At 37.7% G+C, this 26,400-nt stretch overlaps 1 protein-coding gene across 3 annotated transcripts in view; it reads left to right on the plus strand.

The window, feature by feature from the left end:
• The first annotated feature begins 12,462 nt into the window (after positions 1-12,462).
• jak2b (Janus kinase 2b) overlaps positions 12,463-26,400 on the plus strand; it is a 39,427-nt gene continuing 25,489 nt past the window's right edge. The window contains exons 1-7 of one of the 3 annotated variants that reach the window (XM_038299655.1): positions 12,463-13,011; positions 17,217-17,452; positions 17,991-18,114; positions 18,202-18,319; positions 24,131-24,276; positions 24,408-24,699; positions 26,115-26,234. In XM_038299655.1, coding sequence (XP_038155583.1) covers positions 17,221-17,452; positions 17,991-18,114; positions 18,202-18,319; positions 24,131-24,276; positions 24,408-24,699; positions 26,115-26,234 — 1,032 coding nt within the window. In that variant the 5' untranslated portion in view covers positions 12,463-13,011; positions 17,217-17,220. The remainder of the gene's footprint in view (positions 13,012-17,216; positions 17,453-17,990; positions 18,115-18,201; positions 18,320-24,130; positions 24,277-24,407; positions 24,700-26,114; positions 26,235-26,400) is intronic. The other 2 variants (XM_038299663.1, XM_038299671.1) reach the window with 2 other exon arrangements.

Consider the following 26,400-nt stretch of genomic DNA (forward strand, 5'->3'; position numbering starts at 1 on the left):
TGTGATTTTCTGGATTTTTTTTTCTCATTTTGTCTCTCATAGTTGAGGTATATCTATGATGAAAATCACCGGCCTCTCTCATCTTTTTGAGTGGGAGAACTTGCACTATTGGTGGCTGACTAAATACTTTTTTGCCCCACTGTATATATATATATATATATATATATATATATATATATATATATATATATATATATATATATATATATATATATATATATATATATATATATAAAGTCATCTTTCATTATGCTCTATACTCCCCAAGTGGAAAATACTTAGCTTCATCTGGTTTAATTTCAAAAAAATTTTTTAAGGAACCTTTGGCTATCCAATTATTAATCAATTGAAAAAATGATTGACAGGTTAATCTATTTGCAAAATAATCTTTCCATCTACAGCCTCCTAGAAGGTCTGAATTGTTTTGCTGTTTTTTCCATTGTAAGAAAAAATAATAAGATCATGAGTTAAGATTTTTTAGTCCTCAGCCTTTTAACAAATATTCATACACAGAGTAGTTTGCACAGGAATTGATTGCACTGGTTCCTATATTAGTGTCAGTAATCCAGTAATTGCCTATTAGTTCCCCATTGTTTATTTTACTTGAGCTGCATAGAATAATTAATAAACACAGTTGTGAAATTCTTAGTTTACAGTATATTAAAGATGCAATTATTTCAGTAGGGCCCGTTCTGCTTTACTTCAATTCTCTAAAAATCCCCAGGATATAAAAAATTTGTATTTTTTTAAATGTTACACATAATTACAGATAACTTATTGTTATTCAGTAACATTTACTGTTCCATCAAAAATTCCACCTTTTGCCACTTTGTTTCAGTTAATTCCTCTGAAAACCGACAACCTGTCCTCATAGGCTTTCAATCTAACCCTGACAAGGGTGGCCCATCCAAACTATTTGAAAATCTCACGCCAAGGTTTGGTGAAAAGCTGGCAGCCTTATCTTTAATATACAGCGGAGTTTCCCCCATCATAAAAGTGATTCAGTCTCAGTTTGATATACAATGATCCAGGCCAGAACTGCTAACAGCCTCTGGACATCTTCCTAGCTAATCTGAACAGCTGTTTGCAAAGAGGTTTCTCTGTCAATGGTGCAGATATGGAGGGAATTTTGTTGTATTATAACTGAAAGAAAAAAACATGTTTTGTACAAGAAAATTAAGAGAAATAACGTAATAATGTAAATTTTGGAAGATTCAAAATGTTCTCATATAAAAGCCATTTTCTCTACAAGTTTAAATTTGAAATGAAATTTACCTCTGCATTTAACCCATCCCCCTGGGGAGCAGTGGGCTGCCATTGTACAGCGCCCAGGGAGAAACCCAGAGTGAAGGCAGTGGGAGTCGAACCAGGTACTGTCAACCTACAGCGCACTGCTGTAAGCCACAAGGCCAACACTTCCCCCTTTGTGAGATTTTATTTTTTATTTCTGTTTCTGAGCACCATCTCCACCTTTTTGTCAGTATTTGAATTAATTCCCACTTTGGGTTGCGTTATGTTCTGCACTCTTTTGGCTTTTGGTTCAGATTCAGCCTCTCATCACCTCATCCCCTAAAAGCTGACAAGCATTGAGTTAGAACTCACCAGTCTTGAATTCCAGTAATTCTCTTCCAATTATTTATGCGTTTAGGTTTCCTCCCTGGATTCTACCAATTTCACCCACCTATCTTGGTTTTTCTCAACCTTTGAGTGGAGTTTTGTATATTGTTTGGTACTCTCATAGAAATCTCCCTGCATTTGCTTCCAACTAGTAAACCTGAATTTAAACGTTATTTTGCAATTAAACTGGTGGTTGCTCATTTAGAAACTGAAATATGCATTATTTATGTTTTGTTTGGACTTCAGCTGCATGTTTTGAAATCTTCAGAAGTTTCTGGGTCTTGGCCCAATCCCCCTGCCTGGGTTCCTGAGCAAGACCCTTAACCCCTGATTGCTCCCAGGTTAAATGCAGAGGTAAATTTCACCAATGTGAATAAATACATCACAGAGAGACTTCAGCATAAAACATAAACTAAGAATCTCAAACATTCAAACCAGTCTTGATGAAAAACATGTAATATCCACATTTGTTTACAAAGAAAAACAATTTGGCTATGTATATCTAAGTCCTAAAACTTTTTTTTTGTTAGCCTATTTATTTATGTTGGTTTGCAACATGGGCCCCGTTTCAGAAAGTGGGATAAGTCAGAACTGGAATAAGTTCTGAAGTAAATCCCTACATACCCTTGAGTTTTGGATTCAGAAAGCCGAATAGCTGTTATCCCGAGACAAATTATTGACCCAAGTTACTCCAACGTGTTATAGTTAGAGTGGCTCAGGTTATCCTCAGCAATCTCTTATATGTTCAACCTGACCTATTACATTCATGAGTCATGTCTGGTTAAACTTTACAACAGACCTGACGTGAGGATTTTGGTGTGTGTGGTATTTGTGTTAAAGCAACTGAGGCATGCAAAGCTGGTTCCTTCACATGTGATAAACAGAGGAATGACATGTCAGCGAAAAAGGGCGAGGCTTTTACTGTTTGTTGACAATCACCAGAGGCTTAAAGCCAAAAAACAGCAATAAAAGCTTTCCTCAGGCAGGAAACTTTATCATTTCAAGTCATAAGAATTGTGTTTCTTCCACATATATAACAATTTACCTTCTATGTGTAAGATGTGTTAAACTGCTAATGAGAAAAATTAAGAGGACTATTAATTTGTTTATGTAAAAGGCTGCAGCAAAGACAGCAACGTTTCATAAAACATTTTAAGGTTAAAAGATGTAAAAACACACATTTCTAAGGATATTCATCATGAAGCAAGGCACTGATTTAAATTGATTATGTATCGTCCTTTTAAGTATCTGTCATCTTTTCCCTTTTTTCTTTTTTTCTTTCTTTCTTTTTCTACTACGACCTCACCCTTGTTTTCTCTGCTTGCCTTTCTCTCAGTTCCTCTTCCTCTATTTCTCATGTGCTTCCACTTCACATGCCACCTTACTATCTCTCTCTGTCTCATTTTTCTCCCTCAGCCTCCCTTGTCTGCCATGGGCAGGTCGGCTGTGGTGCTGTTTTAGATCCACCGCGGGGATAAGTGCTGGAGCAGAACAGACTCTACTGTCCCATCAGGAGTGTAAGGGCCGGATTTATCAAGATCCAATTTTGCGTGCAGTAATTTGCGCTCGCAAACTGGAATTTTGCGCGAGGGGCTGAACCATGGTTTGCGGGTGATTTAACAAGAGCGATTGCGTAACTGGTGGCAGGTGCAAAACTGTTGGAGACGCCCTATTTAAATGATGGTTTTGCGCGTTTTGTGGTTTGCGGCAAAGTAGTTTGTAGTCAGTACAAACTAGTGCATTAAGAAATTTAAATCTTACAGTGACCCCCAACAAAAAAAAAAAAATAAGTATATATATATATATATATATATATATATATATATATATATATATTTATATATATATATATATATATATATATATATATATATATATATATATATATATATATATATATATATATATATATTTATAAATTGGCAACCTTTATTCCCTAAGTTGGTATGTGCTGCAGTAAAAAAAAAAAAAAAAAAAAAAAAAAAAAAAAAACAGGTGTTTTGTATTGGCCTGTGACTGTGGTCCCCGCAGCATTTGGCACGTTGCTCCACAGGCGCAGGGGGAGAACCCCGACCCCGTCGGACAGCACTTCTGAAAAAACGAGATTGGGAGATCCCAGCTCTCGCTGCAACCGTACGCTGGAATGACCCAGATGCAAAAAAGTGCAATGTTGCAAGGAGTTTTGTGATATCTGGTATTGCGTGGGTCCTCCTTGTGGCTGGCTCCAAATCCATTCGGAGTTCCCCCAACAGCTCCAAAATGGCAATGCTGGATAAACTATGGGCCGGATTTATCAAGATCCAATTTTGCGTGCAGTAATTTGCGCTCGCAAACTGGAATTTTGTGCGAGGGGCTGAACCATGGTTTGCGGGTGATTTAACAAGAGTGTTGCGTAACTGGTGGAAGGTGCAAAACTGTTGGAGACGCCCTATTTAAATGATGGTTTTGCGCGTTTTGTGGTTTGCGGCAAAGTAGTTTGTAGTCTGTACAGACTAGTGCATTAAGAAATTTAAATCTTACAGTGACCCCCAACAAAAAAAATAAATAAGTATATATATATATATATATATATATATATATATATATATATATATATATATATATATATTTATAAATTGGCAACCTTTATTCCCTAAGTTGGTATGTGCTGCAGTAAAAAAAAACAAAAAACAAAAAAAAAAACAGGTGTTTTGTATTGGCCTGTGACTGTGGATGAGATCCCCGCAGCATTTGGCACGTTGCTCCACAGGCGCAGGGGGAGAACCCCGACCCCGTCGGACAGCACTTTTGAAAAAACGAGATTGGGAGATCCCAGCTCACGCTGCAACCGTACGCTGGAATGACCCAGATGCAAAAAAGTGCAATGTTGCAAGGAGTTTTGTGATATCTGGTATTGCGTGGGTCCTCCTTGTGGCTGGCTCCAAATCCATTCGGAGTTCCCCCAACAGCTCCAAAATGGCAATGCTGGATAAACTATATGTTTTGATGATCGTTTCCTCGTTCATTGCAAAAATATTCACACGGAGTGAAAAAATGCGTTCTCTGCGTCTCCTTGCTTTATTTCCATGTCTCCTTCTTGCGACAATAACCGCTGCCATGTGTGCGCAATTACGCATACAGACCATTTGCACCTTCTTTTGAAATGTGTTAAATATAGAGTCAGATACCGTTAGCAAAATTGCTTTCAGGTTTGATAAATCACTTTGCGAGTGCTAAATTAATATATTTACATGTTCTCCTCCCACAAGACGCACTTTAGCGTGTAAACGCCCCATATTGCATATTCATTGCAGAAAAAGTACTAAATGGATCAGAGGCGCTATTTAGCACGTTTTAAAGACCAAATCCTTTTAGCACGCTGTTGATAGATCAGTTTGTACATTTTTTAGCGTGCGCAGTGAAATAGCTCACGTTTTAATACACGCAAACCTTTGATAGATCCGGCCCTAAGTGCGCTTGTCGCCTGAATGCTCCAGGACCATCCAGTTCATCCCACTATGTGGGAGGGTTCAAGTGTCTGTTTCAGGTTTTTGCCACTGGGTATTTTTGTAAAATAAAGTAATTTTGCATCAGATGTTAACTTTGACATCTAACTGCTATTTTTACTTTAGCTTTGTTTCAGCAAATAGTTTTGTCGAAAATGTGCCTGTCAAAGCAATAGAGTTTTGTTTTTACAGTTTCATCTTGACTTTACTAGCGCAATAAGGCAATCTGTGGGTCACATATCAAAAAAGCAAATAAGCAGGAAATTAACTTTCCTTACTTTCTTACCCCTTACCTAAAGAAACTTTGGCCTGCTGGTTGAAACCACTACTGATCAAAAAGCAACTAAACCCCCATCTAATATCTCCATAGTGTTTGGAAAGAAAATTTATAAGCAAGAGCTGTTAAAAGTAGAACAATCAGGTCTGTGTCTTCCTCAGTTAGAATGTTGATATTCTGATCTCTACCAGAAAACCCTGAACAATGCTGTTTGATAATAGAATTGGACTGGATTGTAAAATAATGAAATGATGAATTGAGTAAACTTCCCCGAGGAGATGGGAAAAACTTATTTCCATTTACTGTAAACACATGATGTCAGGTGTTAATCCAAGAATGGAGGCATACAGAGTTTAATTAGATTGTGTTTTTCTGCTTAATTTTTTTTAAGGATCTGAAAGATTTAGGTGTTAGCAAAGACAAAAGTAAAAGACATGTTTTGGGGAAAAAAAAAAAAAAAAAAAAATATATATATATATATATATATATATATATATATATATATATATATATATATATATATATATATATATATATAAATATATATTTATTTTTATTTTTTTATCATTAGCATAAGGAGACTGAGGGCTTGGCCAATTTTGCTATTTTACTTAATTCTGTTTAAAAAAAACTTTTTTACATGAAAGCTGTAGTGTTCTAAGCACAAAAAGAATCACAATACTTGAAATACATGTTGAAATAAGAGAAAATAAATATCATTAATCATTATTTATTTCTTGCTTTTTCTAAAAAAAAAAAAAAAAGCTGATTTTTAAATGATATTTTAGCTGCTAAAACCAAACATTTTCAAGTTTTTTGCATATTTCTGGGGTGTTTTGTTTGGGTTTCAAACACCTCAACTTCCCCATTTGCAAAACACATCTTGCAGTGTTTCTGGAGTATAGTGTGGTTTGGTTCAGTTTCTTTAACTTAATAAACATGAAGAAGACTTCAGAAAGTAATTTTAAAGCATATGCACAGTCAAGCCCACCAGTATAGTATAGTACTGTCAAAAAAACAAAACCAAATACATTAGTCCCTGGTGTCAGCACAATTGTTCATAAGTAAACAGTGAGGTTAGAGGAGCTCATTAGCTTCAACCAAAGTTTATCACAAGGCCAAGGCAAAAGCTATATTATTTATTATTAATCTAAAAAACGTGTTTCTCTTATTAGCCTGCTACTAAATGATTTTCAGATCTAAATGGAAAATCTACTTTCAGGATGTGTTTTTTTTTTCTCTACTTTGTTCCTACTTTTTGGTAATTTGTGCAACATGCACCCTTTCCAGTTATGGTGGGTGTTGGTCAGCTTTGTGGTTTCCTCTTTTAATGTGAACCTTTTTGGTGAATTTCATGTGTATCTTTGTCATTTTACGCACAAAACATGTAGTCATTTTTTTTTGTGCTTGTAATTCTAAGCTGGGTTGGCAAATGTATTTGCACCACCTTCTGCAAATTAATTCGCCCTGGTTAAAGAAAATATGTAGAAAATATTTGAAATAGATTAATCAGAGATTGCAAAATCTCTGATTTTATAATCCAGTTTGAGAGTGTTCATTCAGCAGAAAAAGACACCCCATGTTAATAAATAATTGCTTTTGTTTTGTAATGTTTAGTTAGTCCTCTGTATTGACATTCCATTGAGTTTCTGCAAACAGAGAGGGAGATTTTGAACATTCCCTGTTGTAATCCTTCTAAATCACCCAAAGTCATGTGTCTTCTCTTTTGCTTGATTATCTGCAGCTCATTTGGCATATTTTCTGTAGGAATAGAGCATGTGGGCTAAGATGGTTTCAAGATAGATTCTTTTTATTTGGGATCATTATTTGTGAAAACTCAATGATTGCCATTTAACAATGCCATTTGAAGAGAAACAGGTCAGTTTCACATCTGATATATCTGCTTGTGCAAATTGCCAGTTATCCAGTTCATGTCAACCAAAGATCAGGCTTAACCTGGGGGCAACCAGACTTTCCCTCTGTTTTTCTGAAAACGTTTCAACAACTATCCAGGAGTCTTTTTCAGTGCTGCATAACTGTGAGCGTTGCATATATTGGGAGTCAAGAAAGAGAACCTCTATCTGCTTTTGAAACATTTTAAAACTGTGCTTGCTTTTTCTGAAAAGCAGATTTTTAAATCGTGTTTTAGCTGCTAAAACCAAACATTTTCAAGTTTATTGCATATTGTTTGGGTGCTTTGTTTGGGTTTCAAATACTTCAACTTCCCCATTTGCAAAACACATTTTGTTGTTTCTGTTTCTGGAGTATAGTGTGGTTTGGTTCAGTTTCTGTAACTTAGTCATCCAGTTCATATCAACCAAAGATCAGGCTTAACTTGGGGGCAACCTTTCCCTCTGTTGTTCTGAAAACGTTTCGACACCTATGAAGGAGTCTTTTTCAGTGCTGCATAAATGTGAGAGTTGCATATAATATGGGGAGTCAAGAAAGAGAAACTCTACAAGCTTTTGAATTTTTAACATTAACATTTTAAAATTGTGCTTAGTTTGAAATTATATAATAGACAAAAGGGTGATCCTATTTTGCTCAAGTTTGCAGCAGGACAATTTAAAACTACGCAATTTATAGAAGGCAGCTATATTTTCTTCCAATAGTGATTTTTTTTTACATTTGACGTCCCTGATAAAAAAAAAAAACAACTGAACATCTTGATAAGGATAATGATCAGTGTTTAAAATATTTTCATTTTTACTGTACACAATTTAGTTGACTAATGATTAACTGTGAGACCCTAAGGGCTGACTGGAAATGAAGCAACATTAATGTCTTTGAACAAAATCAGACAAATATATTGTTAGTAAAGATCAGATGAAAATTCTGTGATTAAATAGGCAACTCTTTGATATACCATCATATATAATTTCATAAAATATGGAATCAAAGCCCAAAGACATCACATTAAACACTTTGTCACACACAAAAAAAAATACATTTCTTAGATGATTTAAAATAAGTTTTTACATTCTCATAAATCCAGTAATATAATGTATCTGTCATATAGAGTATTGCACTCGAATTGTACTCATCCTCTATCTGGGACCAGGTGGTGGGAACAGGAGTCCAAGCAGAGACATCCAGATTTCCCTCTCCCCAGACACCTCCTCCAGCCTGGGGTAAGCCTGATAGCAGTCCCTTCAGAGTTCTGGGTAACCTAATGGTTCGCCTCCTATTGGGACGTACCTAAAACTGATGTTCATGGGGGCATCTGAACTGGCTCATCTTGATGTGGAGCAGGAGCAGCTCTACCCTGGGCTTCACCAGGATGACCTAGCCCCTCAACCCTTCTCCAAGTCGGTGTCTGGGCACCCTGAGAAAGCTCATTTCAGCTGCTTGTATTTGGGATTTTGTTTATTTGGTCATGATCAAGGTTTCATGATCATGGATGAGGGTAGGAATGTAGACCGAATGGTATATTGAGAGCTTTGCCTTCTTGCTCAGCTCTCTCTTCTCCACAACAGGCCGTTGTAGCACCTGCATTATAGAGGCAGACATATTGATTAATCTATCGATGGTCCACTCAATTCTGCTCTCAATCGTGTACAGGACCCCAAGATACTTAAACATCTCCACTTGAGGCTGTAACTCTTCACCAACCTGAAGGGGACATGCCACGATTAACAGTCGGACTTGTAGGGGCTGCTTCTCATCCCAGCCGCTTCGCACTCGTCTGTGAAATGCCCTGGTGCATTCTGTAGGTCTAGGAGTGAGCTAGTAGAACAACATGATCTGGAAAAAGCTTGGACTCAATCTGCTGGTCCCCAAACCAAACCCCTCCAGTCCTCGGCTGGACCTAGAGATCCTGTCCATGATGTTTTTGAACAGAACTGGTGACATAGGGCAACCCTGCTAGAGTGCACCATTTATTGATAAAATGTCAGATTTAATGCTGGCATAGAGGACCCAACTCCTGCTCCACTTTTAGAGAGGCTGAATGGCCCCTAGTAAAGGGCCGGTCACTCCATACTCCCCTCACAGTGCACCACAAGGAAACACGGTTTAATGCCTTTTCCAGGTACACGCATGTGGACCAGTAGGACAAACTCCCACGAACCCTCCAGCACCTTACAGACAGCATGGAGCTGCCCTATTGTTCCACAGCCAGGATTAAATCCACCTGCTCCTCCTAAGATTTGACAATCAGCCAGGCTCTCTGCGGGAGCTGAAAACAGGCCTTCTCTCAGACGAGCATTTTTTTTTTATTCCAGTTTCTCTAATATTTTACATTTAATTTAGTAATTGCTTTTTGCATGATTGAATTTTGAACACCCTGATTTAAAAACCTTGATTGTAAATAAAAATGGTAACTTTGTAATTTTGTGTGCTTCATTGTTTTCACTGGAAGGGCACCAAATAACATTTTCTGATGGATGCAGGTTTAGGATACATCCCACAATCCTACTTTCACTAGCTCCTTACTATATCAGTTTGATATTTAGTATCAGTACCCCCCCCCCCCCCCCCCCTTTTGATGTAAATAAACATTATTTATTAGAGATATTGGCAATTTTAGAAAGGTTGGGTGTAATTGTAAAATCGTTGTTAGTATATCTTAATGAAATACCCTCAAAAAAGTGTGTTTTTCTTGTGTTTTAGGCCGGAGGTCTTCAACAGGGGGTACTGAATGGGGGTCGCGAAAGCTTTGGTTGATTAGGCTTTTCTTATATATTCCCCTCTGCGATTTTTCCCACTAATTGAAATGTCTTTAAACGCACATTAACATGAATTCAACACACTATAGTAAACAGATAAATGGAGGCAAAAGATATCCTTCAGTCATCAACACACACATTCAGCGACACGCAGGAGCTCTTTCAAGCTGGGCTCCGTTTCATTCACAACACCTGTCCCATCTACGAGGAATCAGAATCAGAAATACTTTAATGACCCCAGGGCGAAATTACTTAGAGTCATTATAGGACCAGGTTGATATAACACAATTTCATACAATATATATATATATATATATATATATATATATATATATATATATATATATATATATATATATATATATATATATATATATATATATATATATATATATATATATATATATATATATATTTATATATATATATATATATTTATATATATATATATATATATATTTATATATATATATATATATATATATATATATTTATATATATATATATATATTTATATATATATATATATATATATATATATATATATATATATATATATATATATATATATATATATATTTATATATATATATAATATACCCCCCTAATTATATATATATATATCCCCCCCTAATTATATATATATATATATATATATATATATATATATATATATATATATATATATATATATATATATATATATATATATATATATATATATAACTCGCCACTAGTTTGGGGTCACTGGTCTTGAAAACGTTGAAGACCCCTGCTGAAGGCGGTGATGCTTTGATGTTTGGACTAGCGGCGACGCGAAATGGTTTGGGGGTCCTCGTCGGAAGAAGACGACGATGACAATGACACTGATCCGAGTCAAAAGCCAGTTTGTGGGATCAAGACGGCGGCTCAAGTTGTAGAGGATGAGGAAGAGCTAGAAAGTGATTCGGATATGGATAGTTGGATGCCAGTTGGTAGTTACCGGAGAAGTGGAAAATCCAAAAGTAGTGAAGCGGGCAGAACTTTTGAGAATTCAGGAATCAAAAGAAACCTTGAAGACGAAAGCACAGATGATGGAAGCAAGGGTGTACGTAAAAAAATCATGAAAGAAGAGGTGAAGATAATATTAAAATTCAGAAAGGAAGATGAAAATATTATTCTGAGCCCAGTAACAGTCTCTAAGGAGCTAAAAAAGAAAGTGGGGGAAGTTGAAATGGCTAAAACTCTGAGAGATGGAAATTTGCTTATCGTCTGTAAATCAGAAGAGCATAAAAGGAAAGCAATGAGTGTTGAAAGCATTGGAAAGAAAAGAGTGGAGAGTAAAAGAGTGTTGGGTGAAAAGAAAGATTCCCGAGGAGTTATTTACGGAATTCCGGTTAATGAAGATCTGGAGAGATTAAAGCATAACATCCATAATGTTGAAGTCATTGATATAAAGAGATTGCAGAAAACAGTGAACAATGAGAGAGTTGACAGCTTATCTGTGCTTCTGAAATGTTCTACTCCAGAAGTCCATGAGAGAGTTAAAGTGGGTTTCATGTGCTATCCAGTCAGGCCTTATGTTCCTCCTCCACTTCGGTGTTACAAGTGTCAGAGATATGGTCACATTGCTGCAGTGTGCAGAGGCAAACAGAGATGTTTTAAATGTGGAGGGGAGCACAAAATACAAGAATGTGGTGAAAATACTCAGATTAAATGCTGTAATTGTGGTGGAGAGCACAGAGCAACATATGGAGGGTGTGAAGTTAGGAAGAAAGCAGTTGAGGTTCAAAAAGTGAAATCAACAAACAATCTAAGTTATGCTGAGGCGTTAAAGAAGGTTCAGGAAAAGCAAAAGGAAACTGTGAGTAACATCCAAGAATTAAGGCGAGAACCAGAGCAGCATGCCAGGGTTTTTAACCCTGTTGACTTTGACAAACTTGTTTTGTTTGTGGCTTATGTTATTAACTGCACAGACCAGGTTAAACATAAAAATGAGAAAATCAAAATCATTGTTAAAGGAGCTGAAAAATTCTTGGGGATGAGGAATATGTCGTTGGATCAAGTTATACAAAAACTTGAGGCAGATGGCAATAAACCAAAGTAAGAGTGATATAAAAATCGATATGAGTATAATAGAAGTTAAAAGTTTTTAAAAGAAAGATACGAGAAGATTGGCAAAAACAGTGGGAAGAAGATTTAAAGGAAGACTACTTTTTCGTTATTTATTGGCTACAGGTTTAGTCAAAAGAATTTAGTTTTTTTTTTTTTTTTTTTTTTTTTTTTTTTGAGCATGTCTGTCTTGATCCACACTCATTACTGGTTGGTGGCGGTAATGCACCTCTTAATTGTTTGCCAACCGCCATAAAACAAGAAGAAGAAGAAGATGTTTGGACTCATCCAACCGGATTCTTTTAGATTTCCCACCGCCCCCAAACGCAGCATGCAGTATGGTGGGAGAGGCAGGTTTGTTGACTCAGTCGGATCTTGGGATAGCCCGGAGCGGTCGTAGACAAAGTAGCTAGCTCTCTATTACAGTCCGAACCTCCTATCCAAAATAATAATAAAAATACTAATAATAATCCAGTTATGTAGTTCTATGTACAAGCACTCTTTGAGCATGAGAGGAGGCCTGTAAGCAAAAGATGTTCGAGCTACCGGGGGAGCCTTTGAACAAGCCTGGTGTTAGTAGCATTAGCTTAATTTGGAAGATAGACGAGATAAACAATTGAAGTTCCCCAGGAGGAGTGAGACAACTCCGGCTAGGCTAACCGGTGCTAGCCTCGGTCAGCTGTAGTAAGCTGGCGAGTGACGTGGGACATGGGATCCTTCATATTTCTACAAGGACTGAGACTGTAAATTATTCGGTGAGTGACCACAGAAAACGGTATTTCTGCGCTGCTGGGAAGCTCTCTGGTCCAGGCTTCGCTGCTGGCCTTGGAAGTTAGCAGACGGCTAATAGCTTCACGTCTGCCTTTCCACTAGGGTAAGTGTACAGTCGAATTAATGTTACTATGGTTGGTTTATTGTTAAATATATACAACTTTGGTCCCAGTAAGTCGATTAGAGCTGCTGTATATTGGCATATGTATTTGAATCTTACAGCAATGTTTATCGCTAGCTGAAAAAGATTGCTAGCAACAAGTTGGGAGTCAGTTAACATCAGCTAACCGCAAAGTTCAAGGCCTTGATTGGATGTAAAATAAGTTTTTATTTCATTCCTGGCCTGGTTTGTTAAGCTTTATCGTTCCTAATATGTATTAAAGTCATCCATATCAACATCCTGCGTTTAGAAAGTACCGAATGGTGATATTGGTACTTTGTAATTCATATTATTCCAGATATAAATACTCTATTTTTAACAAAACCGAACGAAAAGCAAGTATTTGGGTGAAAATGTATCCGCTAGTAAGATACATTTTAAAGCTGCGTTGTGTCTCTGATACACTTCACAAAGCTGAGCACATCATCAACTTATTGTCAGTTTTTATTATGTTTTCAATGGAAAACATTTAGGATGTGACACCTTGATACAGTATATAAAGACAGAAAATCTCGCAATTGTGCTCAAAGTGTTGATATAGTGTGGTCACCATTATTTTCTGCCTCATCTGTCTGGAGCATGGGGTTCACTAGAGCCTGACAGGTTGCTAGTGGAGTCCTCCATGATGACATGTGCTCCTCCACCTTTCATTTAAATGCGGGTTTAAGTCTGGAGACACACTTGGCAAATTTAGTACCTTTACCCCCAGTTTCTTTAGCAAGATGGTGGTCCTCTTGGAAGTGTGTTTGGGGTCATTATGTGGGAGTACTGCCTTGTAGCTCAGTTTCTGAAAAGGGAGGGGATTCATGCTCTGTTTCAGTATGTCACAATGCATATTGTGATTCATGGCTCCTTCAGTGGACTGAGGCAAAAACACTCATGCTGCCCCCAAACCATCAAACTCTCACCATGTTTGGCAGTAGTTCCCTTTATTTTTTAAACTTTACTCATTTTCTACCAATGTGCCCCAAACCATAGGTCTTTCTTGGTCTCATCAGAAAACTCGTTTTACCCTGTTTTCAGAATTTCTTGTGGTTAATCTTCTGAAGAAGCTTCCTTTTGGGACAAAAGCCATGCAGATTAATGGGAATTTATGCTTGTGACGCATAGCCTCTGCAATCGTCAAATCTGTCTCTGTGCTCGACCACGCACCCCCGTGCAGAGGTTCTGCAACCATCGTCACACACCTCAAAAAAATCCTGACTACGCGTCGGGTGGTCGCAAACCCGCGCAGACCTCAAGCTGAAGTGTGCAGATGAAAAGCAGCTATGATTGGTCCTTGGTATGCCTTTCCGGCTGTCTGTGTGGCAGTCCTTCTCGATTCGGTGCCGAGACGCGCCATTTCTAAAAACCGAGCAACAACTACAATGGACAACTACGACGAAAGGTTAATGGAGGAGGTCCGGAAGTACAACCACTTGTACGATGCCTCATACAAATTATATAAAAATGTCAAGGTCTCTGCCAAATTAAAGTTCTCGTGACCATCCGCCGAAGTTCTCGCAGGTTCTCGAATAGGCTCCCCCTTGCGCTTTGGCGGGAAACTGCTGTGCGTCCCTAGAAATTCCAGACCGACGTTGAAGAAGCATACCAGCAAAACTGATTCGTGACTAGATGCAAGCAACATTTGATGTTTGCGGTTGCAGAAGTCTTATCTGCCCTTTAGTTTGATGCATTCCGGGGCCTCCCCACCCCTTCAGCGTCCGCAGTTTTGCTTGTAGCACTCATACTATTTTCAAAAACCACAATTTTTCTATGATGCTGAGCGGGGAATGCAATTTATCTGTTAAGTTAATCTAAAGTTGACTTATATTATTGCCCGACTAACACTTAATTGACAAGTTTCCATTTTCTTAAAAACCTGAATATTCTCTTGTATCAAGAGACACAATTTATGCTTGTTGTGTTAAATACTGACTAAATAACAAAAAAACTAGTTTTCTTATACATTGTTAGACATATCAATAGAATGCAACAAAACAGAGATAGGCTACCAAAAGAAAATTCTAAAAAATGTAAAATACTCATAATCCCCCATAAACAAAGATGTAAAACTATAATTTAGACAGTGTATCTCTGACATACTGTCACTTGTTACTTACTGTCAAAACAACATTCTGTGGTGGGAGCTTCACTCTGTGCTCTTATCCATGCTTCTAAACAGGTGGTTATGGTGGAAACTTTGGCCTATGAAGTGCATTAAACCACAAGAGTCCAAACCATGCCAAGTGGTACCATGTCTTTTTCTATCATCTTAGAAATGTTTTGGAAAATGCCGTCCTCTTCACATCTTCAACTTCTTTGCACATTTGTCATTTTCTGTTTAGGGGTTGACGCTGCCCTGCCGTGCAGCATTACAGAATTGGCGCTATATAGGTGATAACTAAGGGAGCTTTTTGAGTGTTTACATCCACAAACAGAACCATATAAAGTGTGTTACTCTCTATGGGTTTGTTCCAGTTTAGTGAAGCATAAGAACTAAAGGCTGAAGCTCCGTGTTTGGTTCTGGGTATGGAGAGAAAGCTTCAGCCAAAGACCTGAGAAGTCTGGGGGGTTGATACACTGATAAGTCTGTAATGTATTTTGTAGCTAAACCATACCATGTCTGACTGAGTTATTTCAAAGTCTTCTCTCTGAAATACGGGGAGCCAGTGGAACGACTTTAGAAGTGGGTTGATATATAATTTTTTCCAGATCCTTTTGAGACATTAGTCCTTTAATCCTGATGTTCTTTATGTGCTAGAAGGCTGACTTGGTTTAGCTCTGTGTGCTTCTGAAGGTTCAGGTCTGTCCATCTCTACACCCGGATTTTGAGTCTTTATTAGCTAAAGCTTTGTGCTAACTTTTAAGCACACTTTTTTTTGGTCCAAAAATTATTTCTTCAGCCTTGTTTTGTTTCAGCTGCAGCAAAGTTTGCTCCATCCATGCATAGATTTATTTTATGCATGTATCCAGGTTCATAGTCAACTTATGATATTGCAATATATAGCTGTGTGTTGTCTGCATAATTACTGTAACCTATGTTGGTGTTTATTAATTTCTGAGTTACGGGAAGCATGTAGGTATTCAAGAGGAAGGGCCCTTAGATGTACCCTTGGGCAACGCCACGTAGGATTTATGGGGTCTCTGATGTAAAGTTTCCTAATGACACTAAAAAAGACCTGTTCTCTAAGAAGTCCTTCACATTACTCTCAATTAACCTTTCAAACACAACTTCATTTTTTTTTTTTTCATTGTAATCATATACTGATAGTTTATCGAACTATGGAGATTGGAAACATAATTTTTAACTTTATATCCACAGAGTTTCATCAGATGCAGCAGATTGGGGTTTATATCTTTTCTAGTGTTTAGTTGTATTTTGATTTCCTGTTTACAATTGTTAAATTCCCCCAAAGTTTGTCTGCCAAAGAAAGAGATTTCCAGATTCTGCTTTTACTTTAGGATCCATGCTCTTTGTCGGTTCGCTAGATGCTAGCCACAAGCCATTTCAGTCACACTGAAAATAGGAAGAATGCTCGTCCTGCAAAGCATTCCCTTTTTATGGGGGAGGAGTTCCTTTTCTAAACCGTCAACTCGTTCTCTCTTCCAAACTGTTTAGGGTCATTTGCAAAACATCCCACAGGTGATGTAAAATAAAGAAATGAGCCCAACGAGATTAAAGATTTAGGATGCAGATGGAAAACAGTGATTAATTTTTTAATCCTACTCATATTATTATTAGCTGCTATTAACAACTCACCAAATTTGAAGTGAGGTCAGGAGATACTGAAAAAGTCTCCAGAATTGCTGCTGTTCTCTGTTGTGGGACGGTTATTCTTCTTACAGATGTTGGACACAGTTCAGTATAGTTAAATAACAAACATTCAGAATTTTACAAAATTATGAAATTGTGGAATGCAAATCTCCATGCTACACTAAGAAAAGAAACTCATGACTGCATTTCATTATGGTTGCTCATGGAATTAGATTTACAGATTTATTAACCCTTTTTCTAGACAATAGTTCTTCTGTGCTGAAGCTTTATGCAACATTTTCCAGCAATGCAGCATTTCATACCATACAGCCCCATCGTTCTATTAGATTTAGATCTAGGGCAAGTAGCCACTCTCAGTCCCTTCTCATTTTCTTTTCTGTCCCCCATTTAGGTGCATGTTGCTGATGGCTTCCCCGCCAGCTATGGACACTGTGACTGACTCGTGCCCCACGGTACACCAAAATGGGACCGCCCATCGAGAATCTTCAGACACAAGACAAGCTGCTCCTGTTCTGAGGCTTCATTTCTACCACAGCAGCCAGGGAGCAGCCGAAAGCAGCTTCCTCAGCTACCCACCTGGGGACTATGTGGCTGAGGAGCTGTGTATAGATGCAGCCAAGGCGTGCTGTGAGTACTCCAAACTGTCCGAACCCCCATGAAGCACTCCAGTTGTGAAGATTTTTGCAACCTGCACTTCATCATATTCTTTTTCATGCTCAGATATTATTTTGAATCTGTTTATGCATAAATAAAACATAATGTAGGTTTAGCAGTGCAAGCTGTGAGTCAGTGCAAATGTGGTGTTGCGTATGAACAGTAGGGCTGTGTGGTGTTTGTTGGCGGAGGGGGGCAGAGACTAGATATACCTGCATGTCATGTGTTTAATAGTAAACCAAAACACAACTGACATTTTAGACAAACTTTATTGACCTTATTTTCACCTGTATTGGTACTTTAAACAGTAGTTTTTCTGGCGCATGTCTTGAGACTTTGATAGTTAATTTTCTCAATGCCCCTCATTGAATAGCTTAATAGATTGCGCCACTGCAGATCTTGTAATCGATCTGATCGTTCAGGTCTCAGTATGAACTGTAGCACAAACATACAATTAATTGTATAGGGTTTAGTTTAGTTTAGTCTTATTTTATTTTTTTTTATCCTTCAGGTATATCACCCCTGTACTACAGCCTTTTTAGCCTTTTCCGAGAGGGTGAGAGCACGTGGTTTTCTCCCAACCACATCTTCCGACTTGATGAACTGGCTTCTGAAGATCTGTTTTTCAGAATACGGTAGCACGCTTAATTACTTCCTTTTTTCCCCATGATAGTTTTTCTGTATTCTCCAAATATCATTGTGACTTGTATGGCTCACTGCAGGTACTACTTTCCTGGCTGGTACAGTAATGGGGCATCGCGGGCTTATCGATATGGTGTCAAAAAGGGGTCAGAGAGTCCTGTCCTTGATGATAATGTAATGTCCTACCTCTTCTCTCAGGTGAGTGCATTTTTGTAGCCCTTTATATTACTTCAAAAGGTGTTTTTATATGAATGCAAAATACACAAGAGCATGGAATGTCTCCATAATGTCAAGTATTGTAGATTTGAAATAAGCAGTATTAGTTGTTTAAAATATCAGTGGTTGCTATAGTTGTTTCAATGAGTTACTGCAGAGTATTGTATGGTGGAATTTTATTCAGTTCGAATTGATTCTCGATTCTGATTACCATTTGTAAATGAGGTGTTTAACCAGAGTTCTGTCTGGATTACATCTGTAATCCTGAGTCCGGCGATGTTTAATCATGGATTCAATCGTGGATTCTTCTCCACTGTCTTTCAGCAGACCTGGCATCAAAACTTCTAAATTGAAAATAAAAGATGTTAACGATTCCATGGGGAAGTGAACAAAGAACAACCCACGCTATGTGAAAGAAAAATATATTTAACACATGTTCTATTTATTGGATTAGGAAACCTCACTTCTGACAGTAATTGTTGATACTTGCATGGAAAATGTACCTTAGTTAGCAAAAAGGCTGTCCGCATTATTACAGTCAAATCTTAGCTGGATAATAAAGGGTCATTCTGTTCTATTTAAGCATCAGTTAGATGTTTAAATCGTTCAACAATGTCTTATTTTTTACCTTTTTAATTAGTGAAGCTTTTTCCTGATGAATTTTATCTTCCTGGTGAAGATAAAATTCTGTCTTGTCTTTGTTTTTTCTGTAAAAAAAAAAAAAAAAATCTCTACAGAATCTCAATGTTATTTGTAAATGTAGGCAAAGACTATTCAAATCCATCTCACTTTTTGATATTATTCTAAAAAAAAAATCAGTTAAGGGTGTGTTGTTGTTGTTTTTTTCCCCTCATATTTTTAAAGTCAAGCTGGATATTTAAACCGATGATTCACAATCCTGCTTCCTTCATATTCCCCAAAAGAGCATCTAGAAATGTCATTCTACCTTGGTGAAGAATTTTATGCTCTTCGTTTAATTGTATTTCCCCAAGTCAGGATTTTAACAAATTAAATTTGTACAGCTAGGATTCAAATGGGATTTAAAGATAGGGGTGTTTCTTTAAATAGTCATCAACTATTTATTATTTGTTGAAAAGTAGCAGTTGGGTTCTTGGTGAACACAATTTGTACACCATGAGCACAGTGCAAATGTGATATATTTTAGAATCCTTGTTAGATAATTGTACGTTTAAATGGGAAAATGCCCCAAAATTTGACTTTTACAGAAATAATGTGCTTATGGATCTAACTTAAGATGTTAGCTCCCCTGAACAAAAAGTTTATTATTATTGCAGCATTCACACTGAAATGTGTCTCTGAAGGCCATGATAGGTAGAGATGTTCTCATAGAAACAATCCGCTGTGTGAATGCAAACACCCCCCATAAAAATCTATTTCGTGTCTTTAGTGCATAGGGGCAATGGACCCCATGCACTAAAGCAGTGCATGGGGTGTTGCCAACTCAGCAACTTTTCAGACCCCTCCAGCGACTATTTTTCAAAAAAGCGACTAGCGACAAATCTGGCGACTTTTTATGGTGTCACTGGCGGCTTTTGGAGACTCTTACGTGAAAGCATGTATCGTTCCTACTCTGCCGTGGGGCGCCTCCCCCATCCCAACCCCGTTCTCCCGCTCCCGCAGGAGTCCCTCTCAGCGCTGCAGTCAGAGGATGTTTACCCTCAGCGTCCAGACTGCAAATGAAGCGCGCATGCACCGGGATTGACGGCGCAAATTGATCACAATATTTAAAATAGCCTGCGCTTTGTAAAGCGAAAAAAGTCGTAACATGCAACTTTTGTCAAAACAAATGAACATGGCACGGAAGCACCACTGTTATGATGCAGCACCTGAAAAGAAAACACGTTGGAGCCTTCAATGGCAGTGAAGAGAGCTGATCAGCAGGATGAGCGACCATGTTTGTTTCGTTTTAAAGTGGGGAAACGTAACGTTAGTTTCTCAGGTAGCTCATCTGATGCTTTCCTTACCGTGTTAGTAGGTTACAGACAGTGATAAGGTTGCCTACTTATTTTACTTTTAATTTCATTTGAATTAGCTTAAGCAGCGTTTATATTTTCTTTATAAATAAATTAACTTGCAAATTATGAGGGCAAGGCTTTTAAAGTTTAAATCTTCTGGCAAAGATAAAGTAAAGAAGATCCTGCAATTTATGGAAGTAAAGCAGAATAAAATCCAGCAAGATCAGTAATATGTCAATTAATTATATGCCACATTCCCATGTAAATATCTGTCTTTGGAGGATGTGTTTTTTAGCACCCCTAGTTCTCTAATTTTTCATACAATTAATTTGAATCACAGGGCTATTTTTATCTCTATGGTTAAGTATTTTCTCAAGCAGCAACTTTAACTGCTATACTTTCCTGTCTTAAAAGGCAGAACTCTTCTAGTCTAAAAAAACTCATTTGTTGGAATGGGGGGGCCTATTGTTTGAACCCCTTAGGGGCTTTTAAAAACAAAAATGTCTTTTTTTGCACTTTATGAAACAAAGTACCCTATATTTTGTGGTTGTACAGCTATATTTCTCATGTAAGTTTGCGTAGTTTTAACACAAACATTTATTTTTCATATTGCACCAGTACAGCTAATGAGCAACCTGTACTTGTGTGCTTGTTTGTTCTGTCTAAAATGTTTATTTTGGAATAAAGAGGTTACTATAAAAAATATTTTTTGTCCGATTCATCGATTAATCGAAAAAATAATCGGCCGATTCATCGATTTTTAAAATAATCGTTAGTTGCAGCCCTATTTGCACCTCAGATGCTCAGGGAAAGAGAGTGAATCCATGTGAACTTCTGTTCTCACAAGAACAACTTCCCTAGCATGAGCCATAGCTTTGTGTAGCAAATAGCGTGAGTGTATTTTTGCATTAAGCCCACACTGTACCAGGATCACAGCCACACCTTTGTCGGTGTGAGCCTGGTGTAAAGTTGAAAGCAGCCTGAACTTTAGGAGTATGTTGAGTAGAAATATATTATACTATCTTTGGGTAAAATAAATCGATGTCTGTGTTAGCTCTTTGACCCTTCTCACAGGCTAATTCACACATTGCTCGTTTGCACCTGTAAAACCAGCATATCTGCTTCCGTTAGTTGTGGCCAGATGTTAACCACTTTTATTGCTTTGTGGAAACAGCAGATTGAAGAAAAGTCAACATTAAAGACAGTCTTTTGGTTTTCTGTCTGTAACATACCGGCATCCTGATTGAATTACTTTAAATTGGAATGTCATAGGAGCAAATTACAATCTAACTGGATTGACGTAAGAGTTGCTTTTTAGGTAAACCTAAATTAATGTATTTCTTTCAACCAAATTAGGGGCCAGGCTTTCATGTTTATGATTAAAGTAAGTTGTTGCAAGAAGTTTGTTGCGTTATATCTTAAATTGGGGGGAAAAGCAGGAGTAAAATCAGGAGCTTTTTGTTATAGCATTTGTTATAGAAAGACCTTTGCAAATTTTTTGTAACAATAATTAAATCAATTAGTTTAGATCCTGACAGTCTGGAATTAAGACCAGTGTAGGTGTGAAAATAGAGACGGAGAGGGAGAAATCATCCCCTTTGTAGTTCTAGTCTGTTTAGTGTTCACATCGACTTATTAAAGTCAAAACAAAAGTTGCAAATGTGACGTCAGGTAGACTGATAGGAAGCTCATTCATTGGTTAGTTGTGGTTAGCAGCCATCTTACAGCGTCATGTGGGCCTGCAGGGGGAAAATCAAAACAAAGTTGGTTCTAGTGACTGCAAGCACGTCATGTCGTACCTCTTTCCAAGTCTTATTTATTTACCACTTGGATCAAAAAGGCTTTAAAGGTGCAGAGAAATTCCTGTCTTTTAAAGACAGAAATTTCTGCATGTATTCCTTACACTGTGCTCTGATTTTCAACACTGAGCAACAGTCCAGTTCTTTTTTCTCCTTAGCCCAGGTTAGAAGCTTGGGCCCATCTGCAGGATTCACTTATGGGTATTGCACATTTTCTAACCACACCTTTTTCTTTCATTCAGCTTTCTGTAAACCATGACATTCTGAGTCAGTGACTGTCTTCTGGACAGTTATCAAGTCAGCAGTCTTCCCTATGATTGTGTAATATGTATTATTACCATTCAGTGCAGGTCTGCCAGCTCATGTAGAATTTGGACAATTGAGGATTATTGATTTATTATAAAGGCAAATTGCAGCTGTTAAATAAAACTTTTGATTTTGTAATTTTGTTTACAAATAGCACAGTGCTCTGGTATTATAACTTTACTAACTTATTTTTTGCAGTTGATACTACTTTATTCACTTTAAAAGAGCATTTGCCTCTATTTGATGATATAATTTGCTTTTTTTTTGGGCCCGCAAAGGCAGCTTAAACTGTGTATGCTAGCTGGACCTGACCTCATGGCCTTTGGTTTGAGCAATACGACTTGAACTCTCTTAGCTGCATCATGACTTATAACTACTTCACGATATCTTTATTTTCTTATGATGCTTTTTTGCCAATTTGCTTCCTTCACTTCATTTTTTGTTACCTTTTTTTATTCAGCCGAATTATTGGTAAAGTTATTCTCATTTTTACAAACCACACAGAGTGAAGTCTTCACTAAAATATAATATAGTTGTTTTTTTATTGCAGCCACTTAGAACACTACAGAGTTGGGATTCTGGTTTAGTGCAATCTAGATTAAAGGAAAAGTCCAGTCAGCAAGGAATAACCAATTGGTCATTATTTATACCTAAAACTAATACGTTTGCGGTGATTCAATGATTTTAGCATTAATCAGTCAAAAAATTAAAATAATAATTTTTTGTCACGATCACTGAGACCAGGACCATCCATTTTTGCCCAAATATAGTAACCCCTCGGCAGTGACGTCACGGCGCGGTAAGCCTAGCGCCATTCACCCCTGCAATCAACAACAATTATTTAAGATTTCGAGGGGACTTCACTACTGAAATTTGCAAGACCTATAGTTAAACTGACAATGCCCACGTGCATGGCAGTTGGATGTTGATCAACAGCTGATACATCACAGTGACGTCACAGACCGGTAGGAGGCAGTAGTGTTCTTTGATTCACAGGGATGTCTCCAGTAAAGCACATTCAAGTGAAATTACTCTTAATTAAAGCTTTTCAGTTATTCAACAGTATGTAATAATTTCATATTTAAAGTACTTTCAGAAGTTTGAATTTTGAATATGACCGGACTTTTCGTTTAAAAGAGGTTAAGCTATACGTGCTTGCAGACTGTTGAAGAGAAATGTTTGTATAATGCTTTAAGCTGCAGGTTCATTTCTCATCTTCTCCTATTACCTGCAAATCCACAGTTTGACTAACTCCCCGTCTCTGCAGCAGCTTCCCATGCAGTCGCAACTTTAATGGCAGGGCTGAGAGTTCTAGAACTGTATACTGTATGGAAAATGTCTCTGTATGTGATAATGTAGAGTCTTTAATGTAAATTAATGTAAATAATTTTTCTACCATAGATTAATGTTATTTATCTGTTTCTTGCCCTTTGATTAATGCATCATAAAATGCTTTGGAAGATAAAAATCGTGAAGTCCAAAGCCAGGTTGTTTTAGAGCTCAAACATCAGATGTTGACCTGAGACTTTATTTTCAATAGAACTTTGTTCTTGATATGGAAATATTAAATATCTTTCTTTTGGTTTTTTTTTGTTTTTTTTTTAAGTAGCTGGATATCTACTCATTATCTCTGTTTTAAATGAAATGATTCAAACAGGAATTATATACAGGGAGAGTTGTTTATCTTTGTTTCTCTTTTTGACTGTCTGCAGTGGAGGAATGACTTTGTGAATGGAGTGGTGAAGATTTCCAACTCCCATGAGTCACAGGAAGAGTGCCTTGGTATGGCGGTGCTGGACATGACGAGAATAGCTAAGGAAAGGCAGATGTCCCCTTTGGACATCTATCACAATACAAGGTACTTTAAAAACATTAGACGATGTTGATTTCTCCCCATCCTGGAAACATTTTATTGACTAACTGTGCGGAAGGAACACAGTGTTTACATTTCAAACTAATGTTGATTTAATTCTGTTGAATCCCTTCTAGCTACAAGTCCTTCTTACCAAAGGGTATGAGAAATCAGATCCAAGATTGTAGTTTTTTAACTCGTAAGAGGATCCGTTTCCGCTTCAAGCGCTTCATCCAGCAATTCAGTCATTGTCGCACCACGGTCCGCGATCTGAAGCTCAAGTACCTCATCAGCATCGAGTCACTAGAAAAGGCCTTCTACACAGAGACCTTTCAGGTCAAAGATCCAGCTAGCGGACCGCTCATCATTCTGGTTGCTGCCGACACTGGAATCCAGTGGTGTCGAGAGAAAGTAAACGATTCTGACGAGGTTTGTAGCCAACATTAGGTTTCTTTGTCTAATCCTCTTGGCAGCATAGACTGCAACACAAAGAGCCTCATGTAATAAATATACAAACAAAATACTTTGAGAATTCATAGCCTTTTAAAAAGTCATTGCATTATTTCTCAGTGTATCTTCATGTCATTCATCACATATGTTTTCAGTCTTTAGATGTGAAAGGCTGATAGAACTGAAAAAACGCTTTGATTGTCATAGAAGGTGGATTTAAGATTATTTTTCAGTGCCATTGACCACTTTTTCCAAATTTTCTTACTTTTATTTCTGCAAAATCCTTTTCCCCCTCAGTTCACAACTAGGTTGCAAAAAAGTGCTTTGAAGATATGTGACAAGACATGTAAAACCTCAATGGGGAGTGGATTCTTGCAACACGCTACTGTTAAACAAGAAATGTGATAAAGACTATATCGCCCTTTAAAGGAATAGTACACCCAAAACATGATTAGCCTTCATTTTCTACTCACCCCCATGCTGAACAACACTCTGGAGTACTTTTTTGATATCTCAAATGCATCTGGAGATCTGGGAGGCTTCTTGCTGTCTGCTGACATTCAAATAATGGAGGTCCATGGCGCCCGAGACAGAAAGGTCCATAAAAGTCCACAAAAACGTGTCAATATTCCTCCATACTGCTCGTCCAATGTAATCCAAGTGTCCTGAGTGGGTAGCATCCAGAATTTACTCGAAACGAAGTCATTTAGAATGTTTTTAGAGCATAAACAGTAGTGTATAGGATTTCCTAATAGCGCCCCCATGCGCGCTCACGATTCTACGGAAGCCGGCAGACCAAACCGGAAGAAAGTGCGCATTCAGCGTCTGGTCTGCCGATAATGCAAGCGTAGAAGAAGAAATGTGCTGTTTACCTGTGCAAAGAAAGAAACAACGAAAGAAAAATGTCTGAGGACTTCAGTGTTGAGGAAGAGCATGAGTTCTTTGCCGAGCTGAATGCGCTGGTTTGGTCTGCCGGCTTCCGTAGAATCGTGAGCGCGCATGGGGGCGCTATTAGGAAATCCTATACACTACTGTTTATGCTCTAAAAACATTCTAAATGACTTCGTTTCGAGTAAATTCTGGATGCTACCCACTCAGGACACTTGGATTACATTGGACGAGCAGTATGGAGGAATATTGACACGTTTTTGTGGACTTTTATGGACCTTTCTGTCTCGGGCGCCATGGACCTCCATTATTTGAATGTCAGCAGACAGCAAGAAGCCTCCCAGATCTCCAGATGCATTTGAGATATCAAAAAAGTACTCCAGAGTGTTGTTCAGCATGGAGGTGAGTAGAAAATGAAGGCTAATCATGTTTTGGGTGTACTATTCCTTTAAGTGGTTTTTGATGTCAGTTTTCTATATCAGAGTAAATTTCTGCTGTTGGTTCAGGAGCTGCAGACATTGTGTGACTTCCCTGACGTCACCGACATCAGCATCAAGCAGGCAAGCAAAGATGGCGCCACAGAAAGCCGGTTGGTCACAATCAATAAACAAGATGGGAAAAATCTGGTAATTTCTTGATTTAAACCTGTTTCTGTCTTTAAAGTAAAACATGATTTAACTTTATTATATCTGACATTATCCAGTGGGAGTCGATTGTCCTGTTTGGATTGTACTTTTCGATAAGGCTGGTAGCGGATGGGAAGAAACTGTTCTCACACCACAAGAACAGTTT

This window comes from Cyprinodon tularosa, unplaced genomic scaffold (assembly GCF_016077235.1).
Source record: "Cyprinodon tularosa strain WSP-4 unplaced genomic scaffold, ASM1607723v1 ctg112, whole genome shotgun sequence".
Classification (NCBI taxonomy): domain Eukaryota; kingdom Metazoa; phylum Chordata; class Actinopteri; order Cyprinodontiformes; family Cyprinodontidae; genus Cyprinodon; species Cyprinodon tularosa.